Source organism: Chelonoidis abingdonii, chromosome 26 (assembly GCF_003597395.2).
Source record: "Chelonoidis abingdonii isolate Lonesome George chromosome 26, CheloAbing_2.0, whole genome shotgun sequence".
Taxonomy (NCBI): Eukaryota; Metazoa; Chordata; order Testudines; family Testudinidae; genus Chelonoidis; species Chelonoidis abingdonii.
Window position 1 is genome coordinate 1,269,904 of NC_133794.1, and position 20,223 is coordinate 1,290,126.

General features: G+C 58.6%; 1 protein-coding gene across 1 annotated transcript in view; it reads left to right on the top strand.

The window, feature by feature from the left end:
* ADGRL1 (adhesion G protein-coupled receptor L1) overlaps window positions 1-20,223 on the top strand; it is a 93,643-nt gene that overhangs the window by 33,977 nt on the left and 39,443 nt on the right. Inside the window, exons 3-5 of the mRNA XM_075061137.1 lie at window positions 5,255-5,434; window positions 11,845-12,058; window positions 19,453-19,562. Of these exons, the coding sequence (XP_074917238.1) occupies window positions 5,365-5,434; window positions 11,845-12,058; window positions 19,453-19,562 (394 nt within the window). The 5' untranslated portion in view covers window positions 5,255-5,364. The remainder of the gene's footprint in view (window positions 1-5,254; window positions 5,435-11,844; window positions 12,059-19,452; window positions 19,563-20,223) is intronic.

Genomic DNA, 20,223 nt, shown 5'->3' on the forward strand with positions numbered 1-20,223 from the left:
AGCTATTCCCAGACAATTATCTGAGCGCTCCTTAGCCGCCGTCTAGCCAAGCTAGTCGTATTTAGTTCTTTTAATCTCCCCTTGTAATTTAATCCTCCGAGACCCTTAATCATTTTCGCTGCTCTGCTCCAAATTCCCTCTCATTTGACGGCAGCTTCCGTGCCCCGGAGCGCAGAGGCAGGATCCAGGCCGGAAGTGTCCTTGGAGAAGGGGTGGGGACCATCCTGCCCACTGAGCACTGGGATACAGTGTGTCCTAAAATAGCCCCAGCCCTGTTGCTGGAGCAGCTGGATGGGCACACAGAGGTGCTGCAAAAGGCCCAGCCCGTCTCTGCAGGGCTAACAAGTCATGACCCACTGATGCAGGATGGGATTGTGGGTCAGATGCTGGGACTCAGGAGAGCTGAGCTCAATTCCTGCTCTGCCACTGACTCCCCATGCAGCCTGGTGTGAGTCACTGCGTCGCCTGGTGCCTCAATTTCCCCTTCTGTAAAATAAGGGGGACCGATCCTTCCCTTTGTTTCAATTGTGAGCTTTGTGGGGTAGGGGCAACCTCTCACTGTGTCTGTGCAGCACCTGGCGCAAGAGGGGCCCTGATCTCGGTCGGGGTCTGTGCAAAGCCTGGCACAAGGGGGCCCTGATTTCGGTCGGGGTCTGTGCAGGGTCTGGGACAAGGGGGCCCTGATCTCAGTTGGGGTCTGTGCAAAGCCTGGCACAAGGGGGCCCTGATCTCGGTCGGGGTCTGTGTAGCACCTGGCACAAGGGGGTCCTGGTCTCGGTCAGGGTCTGTGCAGCACCTGGCACAAGGAGGCCTGATCTCGGTCAGGGTCTGTGCAGGGCCCGGCACAAGGGGGCCCTGATCTCGGTCGAGGTCTGTGCAGCGCCCAGCACAAGGGGGCCCTGATCTCGGTCAGGGTCTGTGCAGGGCCTGGCACAAGGGGGCCCTGATCTTGGTCGAGGTCTGTGCAGCGCCCAGCACAAGGGGGCCCTGGTCTCGGTCGGGGTCTGTGTAACACCTGGCGCAAGTGGGCCCTGATCTCGGTCGGGGTCTGTGCAGCACCTGGCACAAAGGGGGCCTGATCTCGGTCAGGGTCTGTGCAGGACCTGGCACAAGGGGGCCCTGATCTCACTCGGGGTCTGTGCAGCACCCAGGGGCCCCTCACATCCTGGTCACAACCTTAATGCGGATAATAATTGTGTGACTTCTGCAGTAGAAAGGAGCCTCCTGTGTGTGCAGACTTGGCAGCCCTGTTGCTTGGGCGCTGCCCAGCGGATGGGCTGTGGGGAGTTTCCAGGGAACCCGCTGTTGCTGGGTCAGGAATCCAGGGCTCCAAAGGCCGATAAATCTGTTGGCGCTAGAGCAGGAGATTTCCAGATGCTTGTTCATCTTGCTGCCCTTTGCTGTGGCTTTCCAGGGAGCTTGGGAGGCACCTTTGCGAGAAGACGCTAAACAGGGATATGGCACAAGCAGGGTGTGGGGGTTTCAGCCAGTGTATTGCACCGTAATGGAGCTGGGGCACTTTATAAATTGAGCATTGCAGCCAGCTCTGGGGTGGGGCGCGGCTGCTCTTTAAGAGCCGTGCAGCCACACTGTACGCGACTCGCCTGCCCAGCATCGAAAGGCAGCCACCTCTGGTATGGAGCATGGCAGCTGCTTGGCAGCACACAGAGACACCACATGGGGATCATTCAGCCAGCACTGAGGTTTCAGGGCTCAGCAGCTGGTTAGCAGTCACACAGTATTAGCACAGGGATCCTTCACCCAACCCTGAGATGCAGCCACTTCTGGGGTGAGGCGTGGCAGCTGTTTCACTGCCACCCACCATCACTGTCAGACACTTTAGAACAAGAGCAAGAGGCTATACCACGTGAACAAGCTACAGGAGGGAAATGAGGTGACCAAGATTGTAGAATTAACGCTGGAATTTGGCCCAGACCCCTCAGTTCCTGCTCTGACTCGCTGAGAAAAGGCTCTGATGCAGGACCCGCAGCTGAGCAATTTGCCTGGCCCTAGCTAGGTCACCATGGTGATCATTTTGCCCCACAGCGACTCCTGCAGTAGTGGGAGGGTCCAGTTCTGGTTCTTCCTGATAACGATCAGGACCCGACTTGGATCTAGCAAGGGTCCCAAAGTGTTCGCATCACCAAAACCTTCCAGGTTGTCTAAGCGTTGGGCCCATCCTCATTAATTCCATTCCACACATGGGGAAACCGAGGCACAGAAGGGGGCAAAGCACTTGCTCGTGAGTCACACCAGGATGTGGCAAGGGAACCCAGGAGACAGATGCCCAACCCCGCCCCTGCTGTGACCACTAGACCCCGCTCTCCTCCGAGAGCCAGGGATAGAACCCAGGAGTCCTGGCTCCCAGCTGCCTGCTCTAACCAATAACCCCTATTCCTCTCCCTGAGCTGGGGCTAGAGCCCAGGCATGTGGGCGAGCCACACACCAGACCCCTCCCCTCCCAACTGATCTGCCATAATTTGGCAGTTTGAGATGCAATTAGGCAGTTTCTTAAACCGCGGTGTTTTCGCCCAGGAGACCAAGCCACCTCCCAGAGAGACCAGGAAGCCATAATTAGGAGAGCCTTGGAAAGCTCTGTTCACATGTGCTGCTTGCGCCCCGGGCCCAGCCGGCGGGAGGGAGAGATGTGCAGGTGGCACAGCCACAGGCCCAGCACTTACGTTTAGGCGACCAGGGCTCCAGGATTTGGGAGGGCAGCATTTTGCCACCCTCGGCGGCAATTCAACGGCAGGGGGGTCCTTCCGTGCTCTGGGTCTGCGGCAGCAATTCTGCAGCTGGTCCTTCACTCGCTCCGGGACCCGCCGCCAAAGTGCTCCAAAGACCGGGAGCGCGGAAGGACACCCCCGCCGCCGCAGAACTGCCGGGAGTGCGGAAGGACCCCCGCCTAGGGCGCCAAAAACCCTGACGCCGCTCCTGCACAGCCAGGGTCCTGCTGGCCAGGGCCCCAGTCCATGGGGGCATCCCAGTGTCCAGGATCCATCGACAAACCCAGCATCACTCAGCCTGGCCTGTTCTCACTGCTACACCCCACCCCTCTCCCAGAGCCGGGAAAAGAACCCAGGAGTCCGGACTCCCAGCCCTCCAGCTGTCACCACTAGATCCCACCTTTGGCTAAGCAGGGATGAGCTGGGACCGCAGATGGTGGGGAGAGCTGCAGTCTGTCACTAAGGGGTGAGGCCAAGGGCTCAGCAGGGGGCACTCTCCCCTCACAGTCAATGCTGACCCCAATGCTCCAGTGCGGCACTAGGGGGTGCTGTGCTGCAGGAAGCGGGGAGCTCAGCAGGGGGTGCTGTGCTGCAGGGAGCGGGGGGGGGCTCAGCAGGGAGCTCTGTGCTGCAGGGCGCAGGGCAGGGGGCTCAGAAGGGGGTGCTGTGCTGCAGGGAGCGGGGGCTCAGCAGGGGGTGCTGTGCTGCAGGGCGCAGGGCAGGGGGCTCAGCAGGGGGTGCTGTGTTGCAGGGAGCGGGGGGCTCAGCAGGGGGTGCTGTGCTGCAGGGAGCAGGGGGGGGCTCAGTGGGGGGAGCTCTCCCCTCGCAGTCTGTGCTGACCCCAGAGCAGTGCTGATGGGTGCTGGGAGGGGGAGGAAGGGGTTCATATGCCATCTCCCTGTGCCCAGGGGATGGGAGATAAGTGGCTGGGACGTGCTGGCAGCAAGATCTAGCCGGGGGGACCCCTCCTTCCCAGCACCTGCTGTTCTTCCCAGGCTGTGATGGGGTGGGGGCTGCAGCAGGGCTTCCCCCCAGCCCCAGCCAGCCTCCTTTGTTCTCTGCTGAGGGGCTGGGAAATTTATGAGGGGTTTAGCCACCCCTCTGCCTGCCTGTGCCCCGTGCCACATGTTGGCATCCCAGGCTTGGCTCATCCCTGGGTGAATGACTAGAACCCCCTGCTCTGGGGGGGCTTCTGGGGCCACCGTGTCCTCAGCCCCCCCTACCTCCATGCCCCCAAGAGCTGCCTGTCTCTGACCTTCCTCCCATCCACTCCCTCTCCTCCCCAAGTGTCCCCCCCGCACCCCAGTGCAGGGCTCTGGGCCACCCAGCCCCATTCAGTGCTACGAGGTCTCCAGCAAGAGGTGAAGTGGTGGGGGGACACAGCTCGGGAGACAGCTCTAGTTTTACGTGACTATAGAAGCTCTGAGCACCCAATCCCCACCTCCACTGGAGTTGGGAAGGGCTGTTTTTCCCATATCAGGGATGGGGAAACTGAGGCACAAAGGGGACTGGACTCAAGTTCACTCAGCCGAGCTGGGAGTAGAACCCAGGTGTCCTTAGTCCTTACTCATCTTCCCCTCCCCTAGCCAGGGATGGAACCCAGGAGTTCTGACTCCCAGCCCCCCCTGCTCTCCACTCTAGCCTCCCCTCCCCGAGCTCGGCGGGGGGACAGGGGACCCAGGAGTCCTGTCTGCAGCCAGCTCTATGATCCAACTCTCTGCTCTTTGCCCAAGGTGGTTCCACCTTCATGGCTCAGCTGTTCTCCCCCAGGGCCCCCCTTGAATTGCCAGGGTCCCCTGAGGCCACCAAGCTGCTGCTCTGTGCTGGAGCTGTGACACTGATGAGCGCAGAGGCCTCGGCCAAGCCGTCAGACAGGAACCTGCAGGGGCTTTGCCAGCCGGGGCACTGGAGCCTGGTGCGCAGGTGTCAGCACTGCCCTGGGGGAGCTGACATTACCCGCATGGCTGGGCCCCCAGACGGCATCCCTGGGGAGCAGCATTCACCACTAAGGCACAGGAACCCCAGAGCTGGGGAGGGAACCCAGGAGTCCTGGCTCCCAGCCCCCTCTAGTACCACTACACCCCACTCCCCTCCCAGAGCTGGGCAGAGAACCCAGGAGTCCTGGCTCCCAGGCCCCCTGCCCTGTTATCCCTACACCCCACTCTCCCACGGATCTCACAGAGCTGTGTCAGCCCATTATTAATCCTTCCCGTGCCAGGGTTGGTCCTAGCTGGCGGTGGATGAGGGAAGCCAGTGGGGCTGGGTGTTGTCAATCCCTGCCCTGGAGAATAGAAGGTCCTGGGGGTCGGGAACCGTATTGGCCCTGGGTCAGAGGGGTCAGAGGGGGGAATTGATTTGTCCAGTGTCACACAGCAAGACAGTGGCAGAGCCAGAGGGGAATTCCCCTCTCCAATGGTGGTGCTACTGGGCTGGGAGATAAAGGAGGGGGCTCTTGCCGCGCATAGAATGGGGTGAACCCTGCAGCCCCCCCAGTTTGTTTCATGGCTTCTCCCCCCTCCCTCCCCCAGGCTTGCTGTCTGCCGGATCGTCCCTCCTGTGTGATGCCAGGAGAGGCCCTGGGCTCGGGCCGCTGAGAGCCGTGCCAGGGATTGAGCGTGCCAATCGCCCGGCCGGCACCATGGCCCGCCTCGCCCATGCCCTCTGGAGCCTTTGCATCACCGCCATCCTCGTCACCTCAGCCACACAAGGTAGGAAGGGGGCTCCACAGCGGGTGGGGGGAACAGGGGGTCTGGGATCTCCAGGGGGAGCCCAATCTCCAGTTGCACCTGGGACGCAGATAGACCCTGGGTTCCCCCTGGATCTGCAGCCTGCATTGCCCAGTGTCACCACTAGGGGATGCAGAACAGCCTGGGCCCCCACCCTGCAGTGCCCCCAAGAGGGGAGACGTGTCCCCCAGTGCTCGCAGCGATAGGGAGAGGGGGCGCTGCAGGGCTGCTAGGGGGAGCGGAGGGACACGCCTGGCTCTTTTGGGGGTGGGGCTGTGGTCCCATGGGGGTTGGCTTCTCGGTTTCTACCATCCAGCTTTAGGGTCTGACAGGGCCAGCGGGAAGAATATTGCCAGGGGGACCCCCCAGCTGTGCAGATCCCCTCAATCCCGACCCGCATCCCCCTGCTAGCCCAGCCCTGGGCTTCCCCTCTCCCCAGCTCTGCTGGTGCCCCTCAATCCTGACCCGCAACCCCCTGCTAGCCCAGCCCTGGGCTCCCCCTCTCCCAAGCTCTGCTGGTGCCCCTCAATCCCGACCCGTATCCCCCTGCTAGCCCAGCCCTGGGCTTCCCCTCTCCCCAGCTCTGCTGGTGCTCCTCCATCCTGATCCACAGCCCCTTGCTAGCCCAGCCCTGGGCTCCCCCTCTCCCAAGCTCTGCTGGTGCCCCTCAATCCTGATCCGCAGCCCCCTGCTAGCCCAGCCCTGGGCTCCCCCCACCACAGCACCTCTGTCAGGAAGAGGCAGATGCAGTGAAAAAGATTCTTTCGTGATCCACGACGGACACCATAGGGGCCCTGATCTCGGTCGGTCAGCGTCTGGGCAGCACCTAGGGTTGACAACTTTCGAATTGCAGAAAACTGAATACCTTTGCCCTGCCCCTTCTCTGAGGCCTCACCTCCCCGCTCACTCCACTCCCTCCTCCCTTTGTTCCTCACCCTCCCCCACCCTCACTCACTCACTCACTCACTCATTTTCACAGGCTGGGGCAGGGGGTTGGGGTGTGGGAGCGGGTGTGGGCTCCGGGGTAGAGCCAGAAATGAAGGGTTCGGGGGACATCAGGGGGCTCCGGGCTGGGGGTTGGGAGGGGATGAGGGGTACAGGCTCCGGACTTACCTCCGGGGGCTCCCTGGAAGTGGTGGCATGTCCCTTGGCACCGAGGCGGAGGCATGGCCAGGCTGCTCTGCGTGCTGCCTCTGCCTGCAGGCACTGCCCCGACAGCTCCCATTGGCCATAGTTCCCGGTCGGTCCCCACTGATCTCAGTCCGGGTCAGTGCAGAACATGGCACAAAGGGGCCCTGATCTCATTCAACACCCTCAATACCCTCCAAGCTGTTACCACGAGTCCCTGGCTGGTATCTCTGACTCCTTGCTGTTCAGACAAGGGTCAGTTATCAACATTAAGCTCTTGTGCCTGGGTTGCCCATGCTCTGCTCAAGGGTATTCTGGGTTCCCTGTGCGGGTGGGTCCTGTTGTCAAGCTGTTAACCCTTCAGGGTGCAGCTGAGCAAGGGGGGAGAGCTGGCGGGGAGCCAGAGGGGGCATCGAGATTCTCAAATGCTGCCATCCCCTGCGTTGTTCCTTTCCTCTACTCCTCCATCCCCCCTTTCTGGCTGACACCCCATGAGGTGCTCGCCCAGGCCTGCCGGAGCAGGAGCTCTGGACAGGGCATCAGAATGGGGGCAGGGCGCCAGGCCAGGAGAGGCACATGGGACCCAACGGTTAATCTGGTCCCTCTCCAGCTTTGATTGGGGCATTGAGCAGAGGGAGCTGAATGCAGGGGGGAATATGGGAGAGGGGCGAGCGATGACAGGCTGCAGCCCAATGCCAGTTACAGATGGCTCAGGGGAGAGCAGGAGCTGGGCTTAGTGGAGTTCCTCTGGATTTACACCCCAGAGAAGCTTCAATCCAGCTCTATCCCTGAGGCTCCAAGGTTCTTGGGTGACATTAATGAGAGCCACCAGGTCTGGTGGTTGGGTGAGTCAGTAGCGCAGCTCTGTGTAGGCAGCCCAGCCTCAGTCACACTCACTACCAGCTGCCTAGGGAAATGTCAGGGAGGAAGGAGGTGGAAATCATAGATTATTAGGGTTGGAAGGGACCTCAGAAGATCATCTAATCCAACCCCCTGCTCAAAGCAGGACCAAACCCCAAATCCCTAAATGGCCCTCTCAAGGATTGAACTCACAACCCTGGGTTTAGCAGGCCAGTGCTCAAACCACTGAGCTATCCCTCCCCCTATTCATTTTTTTTCAGGGTAGTGGGGGATGACTCTGTGCTCAGAAAAGCGAAATGGGGAGCCCTGGGGCCCCAATGTGGGTGGGGGCAAGGGATAGACATAGGACAGGTCACCAGAGAGAAATGTCCCTTTCTCCTAGATAGTGGCTCAGGTTCTGGTGGTGTGTAGTGGATAGAGGGTGGGGTTCCATCCCTGGCTCTGGGAGGGGAGTTATGTCTAGTGGTTGGGGAGTGGAGGCTAGGAGTCAGGACTCCTGGGTTGTATCCCTGGCTCTGCCACTGTCTTGCTGTGTGACACTGGACAAATCATTTCCCCTCTCTGTGCCTCAGTTTCCAGATCTGTTTAGATTGGGGTAGGGCCTATCGCTTGCTGTCACTGGGGGAAACCATGTTATGGGAGCTGGGGGTGGGGTGCTTGTTAAGAGGGCACAGCAGAGATGGAAGAGATGGAGGGGGCTGCACAGACTTACGGTTGCCCCATCCCCCCACCCCACCCCATGGGTAGCATCGTCATGGTCCCCACGCCAGGGGATGGGGGAAATTCCTGTTTAATCTGATCATCTCAGCGCTATCTGCTTCCGTTTCTAAAGTTAGATCAGGGAAGAGATAGTGGGGTGGGGTGAGGAGGAGATTTAAAACAAGAACTCTACTGTGAGTGAGGGGGGCTGGGCCCCAAGGCTTGGCTTACTCCCAGCCCCACAGGAGAGCAAAGGCAGAACATAAGGCTGATTGGACTGATCCACCACTAGGGGGCAGCGCTCTGGGGACTGAGCTAAGTGGTCAGTATCACATCTACAGGGGATGTGGTCCTATACGCCACACACCATGGTGTGTTCCTGTATCCCAGGGGCAAAGTGCACCACAGATATTGTTGTTATTCCCATTTCAACCAGAATCATTGGAGAATCCCCCTGGCTGGGGGCAGTGTAGGGCATAGGACACACAGCTGAGCAGTTCATATTGTGCCCACCTGAGGGCAGTGTTGTGCAGACACAAATGCATGCTCCCTAACCCCTACAAGCCCATGGACACACAGCCCAAAGCACACCCATGCCCAAGCACATACACATAAGTACACACACACTCATATCCAGGCAAATGGACACACACACAGGGACTCACAGACACACACATGCATGCACAGGCGTGTTATGCCCAAATGGGCACACAAAACACGCTCACTTGCACACACAAATGGACAATTGCAGACACACACACATCTTTGCACACACAAACATGCATGCGCACACACACACACTTGTACAAACACACACCTTTGCACACACAGACACACGCTCCCCCACCCCTACATCACACACACATAAAGATACTCACATGCCCCAGCCCCACCCCTCCCATTCACTCAGCCTGTTTCCCCCCCTTTCCTCTCATCAGGCCCCACGCTCGCCATAGGGGCCATGCCAGAGACAGCTCCATTCTCAGCTGCCAAGGTCGGGAGAGCGTGCGCAAATCTCGCATAATGCACCTGCCATCCCTTTAATCACCTGCCTGGCTCTGTGTCCTGCGGCTCCTGCATCAGTCCTTGGCTCCTGGCGTTTTAAGCCCCGGCCTCGCTCTCAGCAGCCAGGCACCTTTGTGCGGTTCAAAGCCGCTGACGTGGGGAGACCAGGGGGGCTCACACTATGGCCCATGGTCTGCGCTGCCCTGCCCCTGCCCGGCTCCTCAGGATGCTGCAGGGCCTGACGCCCAGATCCATTCTCCATAAGTGCCGTACAGGGGCTGAACATGGCCCCCTGAGAATCCCACCCCCAGGTGTGGAAATGGTGTAAGAGCCCTGCATGTGCCTTGCTCCCAGCCCCTTGCATCAGGGCTGCCCAGAGGATTCAGGGGGCCTGGGACAAAGCAATTTCGGAGGCCCCTTCCATAAAAAAAGTTGCAATACTATATTCTCATAGGGGCCCCTGCAGGGCCTGGGGCAAATTGCCCCACTTGCCCCCCCAGGCGGCCCTGCCTGGCATAGGGGGTGGATCAGGGCACCCTGCACTGTGGTTGTTCTCTGCCCCTGGGACAGAAGCACTGGGAATCAGGCCCCAGGTCTCTGCCTCAGGCTTCAGAACTGGGATGGGGGCAGTTGTGGAGACATCTGGCAGGGATCGCAGACACCAGGCGTTTGGGGCTGAGCTTGTTCCAGGGAGGTAACACACTAGCTAAATGCACTGTGCTCCCTCCCCATCAGGTCCACATAGGGGATAACAACCTCCTTCAACTGCCATCTAACAAAGCTGCTTTTTTAGCTCACACACTTTTAATGCTGGAGGTCCCAGGTCTCAACCCCCTCCTGCCCCATTGGCCAGGGTGGGCCCCATCCTCCTCCCTGTCTGCCCATATTGGGCAAGGGACAAATCCCAATTTGGAACATCCCCTGTGACAGGAATGGTAGAACAATGTGGGGAATTTCAGGCCAACTAGCGTCTCCTGGTGGTGGGGTCTGGAGCCAACAGCAGCCAAGACTCCCCAAAGTCCTGGCAGAGGGAGGCTGGTCTCCTTCCCGTACCACTGCCAGGGCACAAACTGCCAGCCCAGCTGCACCAACCTGAAGGGAGGGGGACCCCTGCTGTGCACTGCCTCTGCCCTTCCCTTTCTCAGCTCACAGCCCTGTGCAGCAGCAGGACATGTGGGTTCTGTCTGCAGCTCTGGGAGGGGAGTCTAGTGGTTAGAGCACATGCCAACTCTTAGACCTCCCTTCACCCCCCTCTCTGCTTCTGCTCCACCTGTGTATGTGGGGAAATTACATAGGCAGCAGCCATGTTGGTAGCCAGTCCCCACCTTCCTTTTGGGGGCACAGCCCCCCCTCCCTCAGGGAGCCTCCCAGACCCCCACCCATCAGGGCTTGAACCCACAGCCTGCAGCTCTGGAAAGGCAACACCCAAGCACCCACCGCCAGGTGCTACCTCCAGGGGACAGCAGCATCTGTCTGTCCAGCCAGCCGCCCCTTAAGACAGCTCTCCCTGGTGCATGCATCAGGCATTGCATCTGTGTCTTCCTGTTCTGTTCCATTGGCCTTAGTGCAACCAGGCTGTTGTCCCATTTGGGAGGTGGGCAGTGGAGAGATCCACAGTCTGCCTCAGGATCCTACAGCAAGTTAATATAAAGCCAGGAACAGAACTCAGGCCCCCAAGCTCCCCACAAATCCCTCTGCTCTAACCACTAGACCCCACTCCCCTCCCAGAGCTAGGGATAGAACCAGGAGTCCTAGTTTCCCCTTTAAAATCCCTCTAGATGGTTTTAATTCTCCTTGCTCCTCCCGGCTGGTCCTGGTCACATGGGAGATGGGGAGGGGGATTCAGAGGGATTGCAGGGAATTTGCTCAGTGCATTGGCGAGACTGTCAGCTCAGCCGCTGCCTGGAAAGTGGGTCACGGGCGGTGCGGGGAGCTGAGCGCGTGGTGAGAGACGTCTGGATCTGGGCAAAACATCCAGCCACACATGAGCCTTTGAATGCAGCCCTGGGGCAAGGGACCAGATTCCCTCCATGAGGGGACTGATCCTGTCTCTTCATATGGGCAGCTACACCCCCCACCCCGTTATCTGGGAAAGACAGAGGAACTTGCTCTTATATTATATGGATTACGGTAGCGCCTACAAATCCTAACCAATACTGGGCCCGTTGTTCCGGGTGCTGCACAGATACCCAGGAGACAGCCCCTGCCCCAAAGCCTAGCTAACCAAAGGGTGGGGGAAACTGAGGCACAGAGAGGGGAAGGGACTTGTCCAAGGTCACCCAGCAGGTCAGTGGTAGAGCCAGGAATGGAACCCAGGTGTCCTGAGTCCCACACCAGTGCCCCACTCACTAGATCACACTGCTACTCAAACACTGGCGCTGTCCTCGGCCTGTGAAGTCCTGGCAGGTGTTTCATTTGGACTCCAGTCCATGGGAACTAGACTTGACCCCATGGGTCCCCTGCCACCCCTGTTCTGACCACTAGACCCCTCTCCCCTCCCAGGGCTGGGAATAGAACCCAGGAGTCCGGGTTCCCAGTGCCATGATCTGGCTGCTCACTCCATGGGCAGGTGGGGAGGTGAATTACAGATGCCACCTGAGCTTCAGAGGGTGGGGAAACTGAGGCAGTAGATGGGGGGGAAGAATGGGGAGCTGACTCACTCATGCCTCTCACCATCTCCTCCTGTCTCTCTCCCCTAGGTCTGAGCCGCGCCGGGCTGCCCTTTGGCCTGGTGCGGCGGGAACTGGCCTGCGAGGGCTACCCCATTGAGTTGCGCTGCCCAGGCAGCGACGTCATCATGGTGGAGAACGCCAACTACGGGCGCACGGACGACAAGATCTGTGATGCCGACCCCTTCCAGATGGAGAACGTGCAGTGCTACCTCCCTGATGCCTTCAAGATCATGTCCCAGAGGTGAGCGCGCCTCACCCACACCCCATACGGCACCCCCAGGGCAAGGGGACCCCTGTCTCTCCCTGGGTGCCCAGGGCTGCACCTTGTTTCCCCCCTGCCTCCAGCTAGAGGAAGAATCACTTGTGTTTAACTAGGTGCCAGCTCCTGACCTCCCCGCCAGCCTGTTAGCACCCCAGGTGCACCCCAGTCCCTGAGCCCCTGTGACATCACTGGCTACCCCACGAAATCCCCATGGAGGCAGTGCACACGCCAGCGTGTTTGAGTCACCTGCCCCTCAGCAGTTCCCTGCCCTCGCAGCCTGGAGATCTAGTGAGAGTGAAAACAAGCTGGTTTCCAGCTGGGGAACAAGGGTGGGGGAGAGCAAAGGTTCCCCAGAGAATGAAACTGAGACACGCGGGCTAGAGGCTGCACATAACCTAAGCAGGCAAATTCACTGTCCACAGCCATTGTCTGTCTGTCTGTTCCCATCCACCACCCTCACCTATCTATCTATCTATCCTCATCCACCCATTTGTTCTATTCATCTATCTGTCCCCACCCACCCACTCGTTCTATCTGACTCCATCCACCCCATCTATCTATCCCCATCGGCCCATTCTATCTATATCCACCCCTTCTATTTATCTATCCCCATACACCCCCTCTATCTACCTATCTAGCTAGCTAGCTCCATCCATCCATCTATCTCCATCCACCCCTTCTATCTATTTATCTCCATCCACCCCATCTATCTATTTATCTATCCCCATTCACCGTTTTATCTATCTATCTATCTAGATATCTCCATCCACCCCTTCTATCTATTTATCTCCATCCACCCCATCTATCTATCTATCTATCTCCATCCACCCCTTCTATCTATCTATCCCCATTCACCTGTTCTATCTATCTCCATCCACCCCTTCTATCTATTTATCTATCCCCATTCACCGTTTTATCAATCTATCTAGATATCTCCATCCACCCCTTCTATCTATTTATCTATCCCCATTCACCGTTTTATCAATCTATCTAGATATCTCCATCCACCCCTTCTATCTATTTATCTATCCCCATTCACCCGTTCTATCTATCTCCATCCACCCCTTCTATCTATTTAGATATTCCCATTCACCATTCCATCTATCTATCTAGCTCCACCCACCCCATCTATCTATCTATCCCCATGGACCCGTACTATCTCTCTGTCTATCTATCTATCTCCATCCACCCATTAGTTCTGTTCATCTATCTATCCCCATCTACCCATTCTATCTATCTATCTCCATACACCCGTTCTGTCTATCTATCTATGACCATCCACCCATTCGTTCTGTTCAATTTATCCCCACCCACCCACGCATTCTATCTATCTCCATCCACCCCTTCTATCTATTTAGATATCCCCATTCACCGTTCTATCTATCCATCTAGCTCCATCCACCCCATCTATCTATCTTTCCCCATTCACTCGTTCTTTCTGTGTCTATTTTCATCCACTCTTTCTGTCTATCTATCTATCTATTCCCATCCACCCATTAGTTCTATTCATCTATCTATCCCCACCCACCCCCTCTATCTATCGATCTATCTATCTATCTATCTCTGTGTCTATTTTCATCCACTCTTTCTGTCTATCTATCTATCTATTCCCATCCACCCATTAGTTCTATTCATCTATCTATCCCCACCCACCCATTCTATCTATCTCCATACACCCGTTCTATCTATTTAGATATCTCCATTCACCTGTTCTAGCTAGCTAGCTAGCTCCATCCACCCCATCTATCTATCTATCCCCATCGACCTGATCTATCTATCTATCTATCTATTCCCATTCACCCCTTCTGTCTATCTATCTATTCCCATTCACATGTTCTATCTATCCCCATTCATCCATTCTCTCTCTCTCTCTCTCTCTCTCTATCTATCTATCATCTCCCTATGCCAGGTCCATATGGCATTTGCCAGCAAGGGTTGCAGGCATTCCACCCCTTCCCCCCTCTACGCCCCATGCTGTACACCTCAGTAGCCAAGGGGCTGTGGGGGAGGGGTTGCTCCAAGGCAGGCTGTGCTGGGGAGGGGGGAGATGGGGGGCAGTGAGATCTGGAGGTGAGGGCTAGGGGTGGGTGGAGTCCAGCAGAAGAAAGGGCAGGCCGGCGGGCATTGGGCGGGCACATGCAGCATGTGGTCTGAGGGCACACTCCGATTACCAGCATTTCTGGCTTTTCCAAAGAGGGTTTCATTCCTGGGTACTGTGTGGCCAGGTCCTGGAACCACCGCTCAGCTGTGTCCTCTCTCTCTGCACCACTGTCCCCCGCCCCCAGCCTGGGACACCCCCCAGTCTGTCAATGTCCCTGCATCTGGCACAGCTCCGCCCTCCCCCTCCAGCCTGGTGCTGTCCCCCACCAGCCTGGCACAGCCCCCATGTCTGGCACAGCTTCTCCCCAACCTGGCTCCACCCCACCCCCAGCCTGGCACAGCCCCGTGGAGAATGGCTGTCTGGCTGGCAGAGGGGCTGTCTGCTTTAGGGAGGATCCATCTCTGCAGCAGTGGACATCCACAAAGGTTGGGGGAGCGATGTCTAGTGGCTAAAGCAGTGGGGGGAGTGGCTGGGAGTCAGGACTCCTGTGTTCTATCCCTGGTTCTGGAAGGAAGTAGTCTGGAGCAGCTCACAACTGCAGGTGCCAACCTCAGGGCAGAGACTGTCGCAAACCAGGCAGACCCCTCAAGCTGGTAGAGTGTTGTATAATGAGATTTCACCCAGCCAGTAACAACTGTGGACTCCCGGATTGGACGCAGACGCTCCCCGTAGCCTCTCCAGTCTATCCTGCCGCCCAGACACACAGGACATAGTGACAAATGGTCACTCACGCCCAGGAGCGGCGCCAGGGTTTCTGGCGCCCTAGGCAGAATTCGGGGGTCGGCATTTTGTGCACTCCCCACGGGACACACGGGAGCTTCCAGTTCTACTCTCATTGCACCACCAAAGAAGGACCATCTGCCGAAATGCCGCAGGCGATAGCGGCAGCCATTGAGCTGCTCAATTGACTGCCGCTGTTTTCCACGGCACGTCGGCAGAAGGTCCTTCTTCGGCAGCGGGATGGGAGCGGAACTGGAAGCTTCCATGTGCCCCAGGGGGAACGCACAAAATACCGTCCCCCGAATCCTGGCGCCCTAGGCGACCACCTAGGGTCGCCTAATTGAAGTGCCAGCCCTGCTCACACCAAAACTCACCAAGCTTGGGTTGCTTCCAGCCCTAAGAGGCCAGTCACTGACCCCAGATCATTGGTACTCTAGATCCTATACCAAAGACAGCGCCCATAGCCAGGCCTGGACCAAACTAGCTAAAGGTTTATTAACTAGGGAGAAGAAATCCGAGTTAGTGACAGAGTAAAGCAAGTGAACGTACACACACCCGTGAGTTACCAGCTAGCTTCTGAGAGTTGTCGTGATCTGTCAATTCGACGCGTCTCTCAGGGCGGACCCAGGAGGCAGCCCCTGGGGATCTCTGGCTTCAGTTTGCTTTCTCTGGCCCCCCAGAGTTCAAACAGCCAAAGAGATGGAAGATTCTCCTGTGGCTTTGTTTTATTTCCTTCATTCAGCTTCCAAGCAGCATTTCCCAGGTGCCAGTAGCCAACCTTTGTACTGCCATGGTCCTTGATGGCCCGGCTGATCCGGCTAGTCCTGCTGGATGGGTGGCAGACCAAGGCAAACATTTTCACAGTTATAAAGCAAAGTCAGGACTCCTGGGTTCTAGCCCCGGCTCTGGGAGGGGGTGGTGCCTAGTGGTAAGAGCCGAGGGTGGCTGGGAGTCAGGATGCTAGCTTCAATTCCCACCATTGGGACTGTGAGCCAGACTCCCAGAAGCCCTTGCAGCAGAAACAGGAGTGTTGCAGGGTGGGGTGGGTGGAGAGATCACCACCTTCCTCCTCCTGGCAATGCCACCCCCCCATCCCTGCTGCCAGGGAGCTCCGACAACCCCCCCATGCCCATCCCCCCGATCCCTCCCTCATTAGCTCCTGCCACCTGCTCTCCCTGGCAAGGCTGATGCAATCGGAGAAGGGGTGGACGGGGCCGTTCCCCGGGGCCGTCGGCTGCTAGAGCAACCTGGGCTCATGTCCCCGGGACCCAGGCAGGTCTCCCCTGGGGCGGGGCAGCTGCCGCCTCATTAGCCACGGCTGTTTGCCAGAGATGGGCAGGGAAGGGAGGGGAGCCCTCTCCGGGCTCCCACCACCTGCTCCCGGCTGGTTGGCACCAGGCAGCTCCCAAATCCACCCTGGCTCCAGCCTTGGCTAGGGCTGCGGGAACTTCCTGGGGGTCAGGGTGTGGAAGCAGGACTCCTGGGTTCTGTCCCCAGCTCTGGGAGGGGAGTGGGGCCTGGGGGTTAGCTCAGGGGGCTGGGTCCCACACTTTTGAACCCCCTTTCTCCTGTACCTCCCCCCTGCCCTGCATTTGATGCATCCTCCAAGGGGCTGGGCCAGATGTTCGTTCATTTCCACTCTCTCCCCAGTTCTTTCCTCTCCCATTAGCCACCCCCCGCGACCTCTGACGGGAGATGAGTTGGCCAGTTCTCAACTATGACCTAGGGGCGGGGAACAGAAACCCCCACCCCCACCCCAGTATAGACAGGTCAGGGGTTCAGCAGGCTGGGGCAGAGGCTGCGGAGGGGGGATGAGTGGAGCAATGTCGCCCTCTCACGGCCGTTCTCTGCAATGACAAGAGCATGCTTGACTCTCAGCTGGGGGAGCGACTCTGGGGGCTCAGCTCCAGCTGCCGTTGGACTCTGCTCGGTCCTGAACACTGACCTCTTCCCCAAGGCCTCCCCCTCGCCCCCCCCCCATGGCCTCCTCTTGGACCTGGGACATCAGACTGGCCAGGACACCAGGGTTCTTTCATCTTTGACACCAGAGGTACCCTCAGGTTAATGTCAGGACAGAGAACTCCCAGAAATCACCCACACACACACAAGGGATCTGCACCCTGGGGCACAGGCACCAGGAATCACCTCCCAGCCCCCCAAGGGGTCCATGCCCCAGGGCACAGGCACTAGGGGGAGGAGGGAGTGGGTCTTCTCCCTCCCACTGGGAGAACAGAGGGAGTCTTTGAACCCTACTTAGCTTTACTGGGCCACTCCCCCGGCCCCTCCCCACTCCCCCTTTGGGGGCTGCTCCCTGGGTCCTGAGCCCCAGGGGAGTCCCAAGCAGCCGTGAGCTTAGAACCCCCAAAAGAAAACGTGTTGCCTGTTACCCTGCGGGACTCCCTGCCACAGGAGGCAGCGCGGCCAAGAGGAGCTGGGCAGGATGGGCCTGAAGGAAGGTTCCCTAATTCCCCTCTTCTCTCTTTATACCCCTCCTCTTGCCGTCCCACCTGTCCCACCGCTCCCCCTCTCCCCTCCCCCTCCTGCCTGCACACTCGCCTCATTGGTTCTTACATCCGTTCCTTCTTTCCCGCCCTGCTTCTCTTTCTTTCTTTTGTTCTTTCTTCCCTTCTGGCTTCCTTTCATGCTGTTCTTCTTTCTCTCTCTCTCCCTGGCTTTGTTCTCTCCCGCTCTCTCTGCAGTTCTAGCTGTGGGACTGAGCCGGAGAGGCTGTTAAAGGTGAAATACCATCAGGGAAGCAGCTCTTCCCGGATATTTATTACTCCGCTCTTGGACTTTCAGCCTCGGCTCGGCGACAACAGTGAGCCGAACAATGAGGGGCCCCCAGCCTGGGGCTCTCAGCCCCCCAGGAAACCCCCTCCACAGAGCTAATGTAGTTTGGGCAATTATCCTGCAGTGCTTGCTGGGAAAAATACCCCCGAGCCAAACCTCTCCCTCACCCACACCCGGCCTGCCACAGAGACGTGAATGTAACAGGCAGCGTGGCGGTGAGAACCCACAACCCCTGAGTCTGTGGGGGGGGCATGGGGGGAGGGGGGTGTAGATGGGGCCATGCTGACATGGGCGTGCATGGAGGGGGGTGCAGGTGTGCGGGGAGTGGAGCTGTATGTAGTAAGTGTGGGGGGGGTGAATCTGCACACACAGGGATGAGTAGGTGTGGGGGGGGGGGTTGTGTTTGGAACACAGGAATCACCCTCCCGATGGGCCCATCTACCCTGGTCTCCCGGCTCCAGCCACTCACACCTGCAGCTTCAGAGGCTGGTGCAGGGAGCCCCCTAGAGGGCAGTGATGGAATAACAAGCCTAGGTGGGGCCTTCTACCCCTTCACTCAGTGCCCAGGGTTCCAGCCCTGATTTCACCCTTTTTTCTCCTGCCTGGGATGCTCAGGTGACCCAGCCAGGCCCGACCTGGCCTGCTGTGGTTTTGGCCCCTGTCTCATTCTGTGGCAGTGGGTTCCACAGGCCAATTCTGCCCCCTAGCTAAAGCAGCCCCTTCTTTCAGCCTGGTCGTGGGTGCCCTGCGCCCCATGTTCTGAGCAGGGCCCAGCAGAAGGAATTGGTTTTACGCTGGGCTCAGGCTGAGATACTCAGTGGGAGGGGATGAAAGGTGAGACAGCCCTGGGGATTGTCTGCCCTGGATTGAGACCCCACAGACACAGGCAGATGTACATCCCGCCTTGCAGATGGGGTTTGTTCGGTGCCATCTCCATATTTCACAGTCGTGGAAACCGAGACACCAGAACAGGAATGGGTTTCTGCATGTCGACTCTGTGTCAGGGCCGGCAAAAGAACCCAGGTGTCCTGACCTCCAGTTCCCTCAGCCTCACTCTAACCCCTAGGCACCACTCCCTAGACGTGGGAATAGAGCCCTGCTGTCCTGATCCCAGCCCTCCCCACTGTAACCCCTAGACACGGGAATAGAGCCTTGCTGTCCTGATCCCCAGCCCTCCCCACTCTAACCCCTAGACACCACTCCCTAGACATGGGAATAGAGCCCTGCTGTCCTGATCCCCAGCCCTCCCCACTGTAACCCCTAGACACCACTCCCTAGACATGGGAATAGAGCCCTGCTGTCCTGACCCCCAGCCCTCCTCACTGTAACCCATAGGCACCACTCCCTAGATGTGGGACTAGAACCCAGGTGTCCTGACCTCCAGCCCTCCTGGCTCTAACCCCCCACTTCCCTGAGCTGTCCAGACTCCCAGTCTGAGGCTTGAATGTGCTGCCTTTAGGGCAAGACATAAAACCAAGGCCCTGATCCCCTCCAGGTCACTGAAGGCCCCCCCCCCCGTACCCTCCCCATGTTTCTCACAAGAGTCAGGGCACAAAGCCCAGCTTCCTGGCCCCATCCCAAAGCCAGCCATCTCCTCATCGGTTCCTGACATCCCTCTCCTGCCCAGCCCTGCTCCTGTTTCAGCCAGGGTTCTGCGCTGCTCTGACACGCCCCAGAGGTGGCTGCATTTCAGCGCCGTTATGTAGCATCGCTCCAGGACTGTCTTTAATGTATCGGCCCCCCGGCCCCCTCTGTCCCCCAGGTGCAATAACCGGACGCAGTGCGTGGTGGTGGCTGGATCGGACGCCTTCCCGGACCCCTGCCCTGGAACCTACAAGTACCTGGAGGTCCAGTATGACTGTGTCCCATACAGTGAGTCCCATTCTCGTTGCTCTTTACAACCATGTCCGGGTCCGATTTGTTCGCTTCCCTCCTTGCTGTGAAAAACCTCCCACCCAAAGCGGCGGGAGACTCCCAAGAACCGGCTCCCAATCCCTGGCGCTGGGGGGAGGACTGGGACTGGGGCTAAAGGATTTGGATGCCTCGCTTTGGCTCCATCCTTTGGGGGAGAACATGCCACAGGGCTGGGGGCAAGATTCCAATGGAGGAGATGTCCCTGCCCCTGGCTGTCACTGCTGGCCCCAGTGTGGTGCTAGGGGGCGCTGTGCTGCAAGGAGAGGGTGTGAGGGGCTCGGTAGGGGGCTTGCTCCCCTCACAGTCAGTGGGGGCCCCTAGAAGTAATAGAGAAGCCGGCAAGCCCTGGGGTGTGCGGGGGTGTGGAGGGGGGGGGGGAGGTTATCATGAGTCTCGCCACTGAGGCTGCTGGGCACAGACAGACCCTGTGGTTCCCGCCGTCTCTCCAGCCAGTGCTGCTCAGTGTCACCTGTGGAGGTCGCCTCGCGTCCCAGCCACACCTAAGGTTACACTGCAGTACCCTGCCCATCCCAAGGGGGGGGCGCTGCAGAGCGAGGCTAGGATGGGGGCCTGCCCTGCTTGTTCCGGGGTGGGGGGGGATTGTACCTGTCCCAGGAAG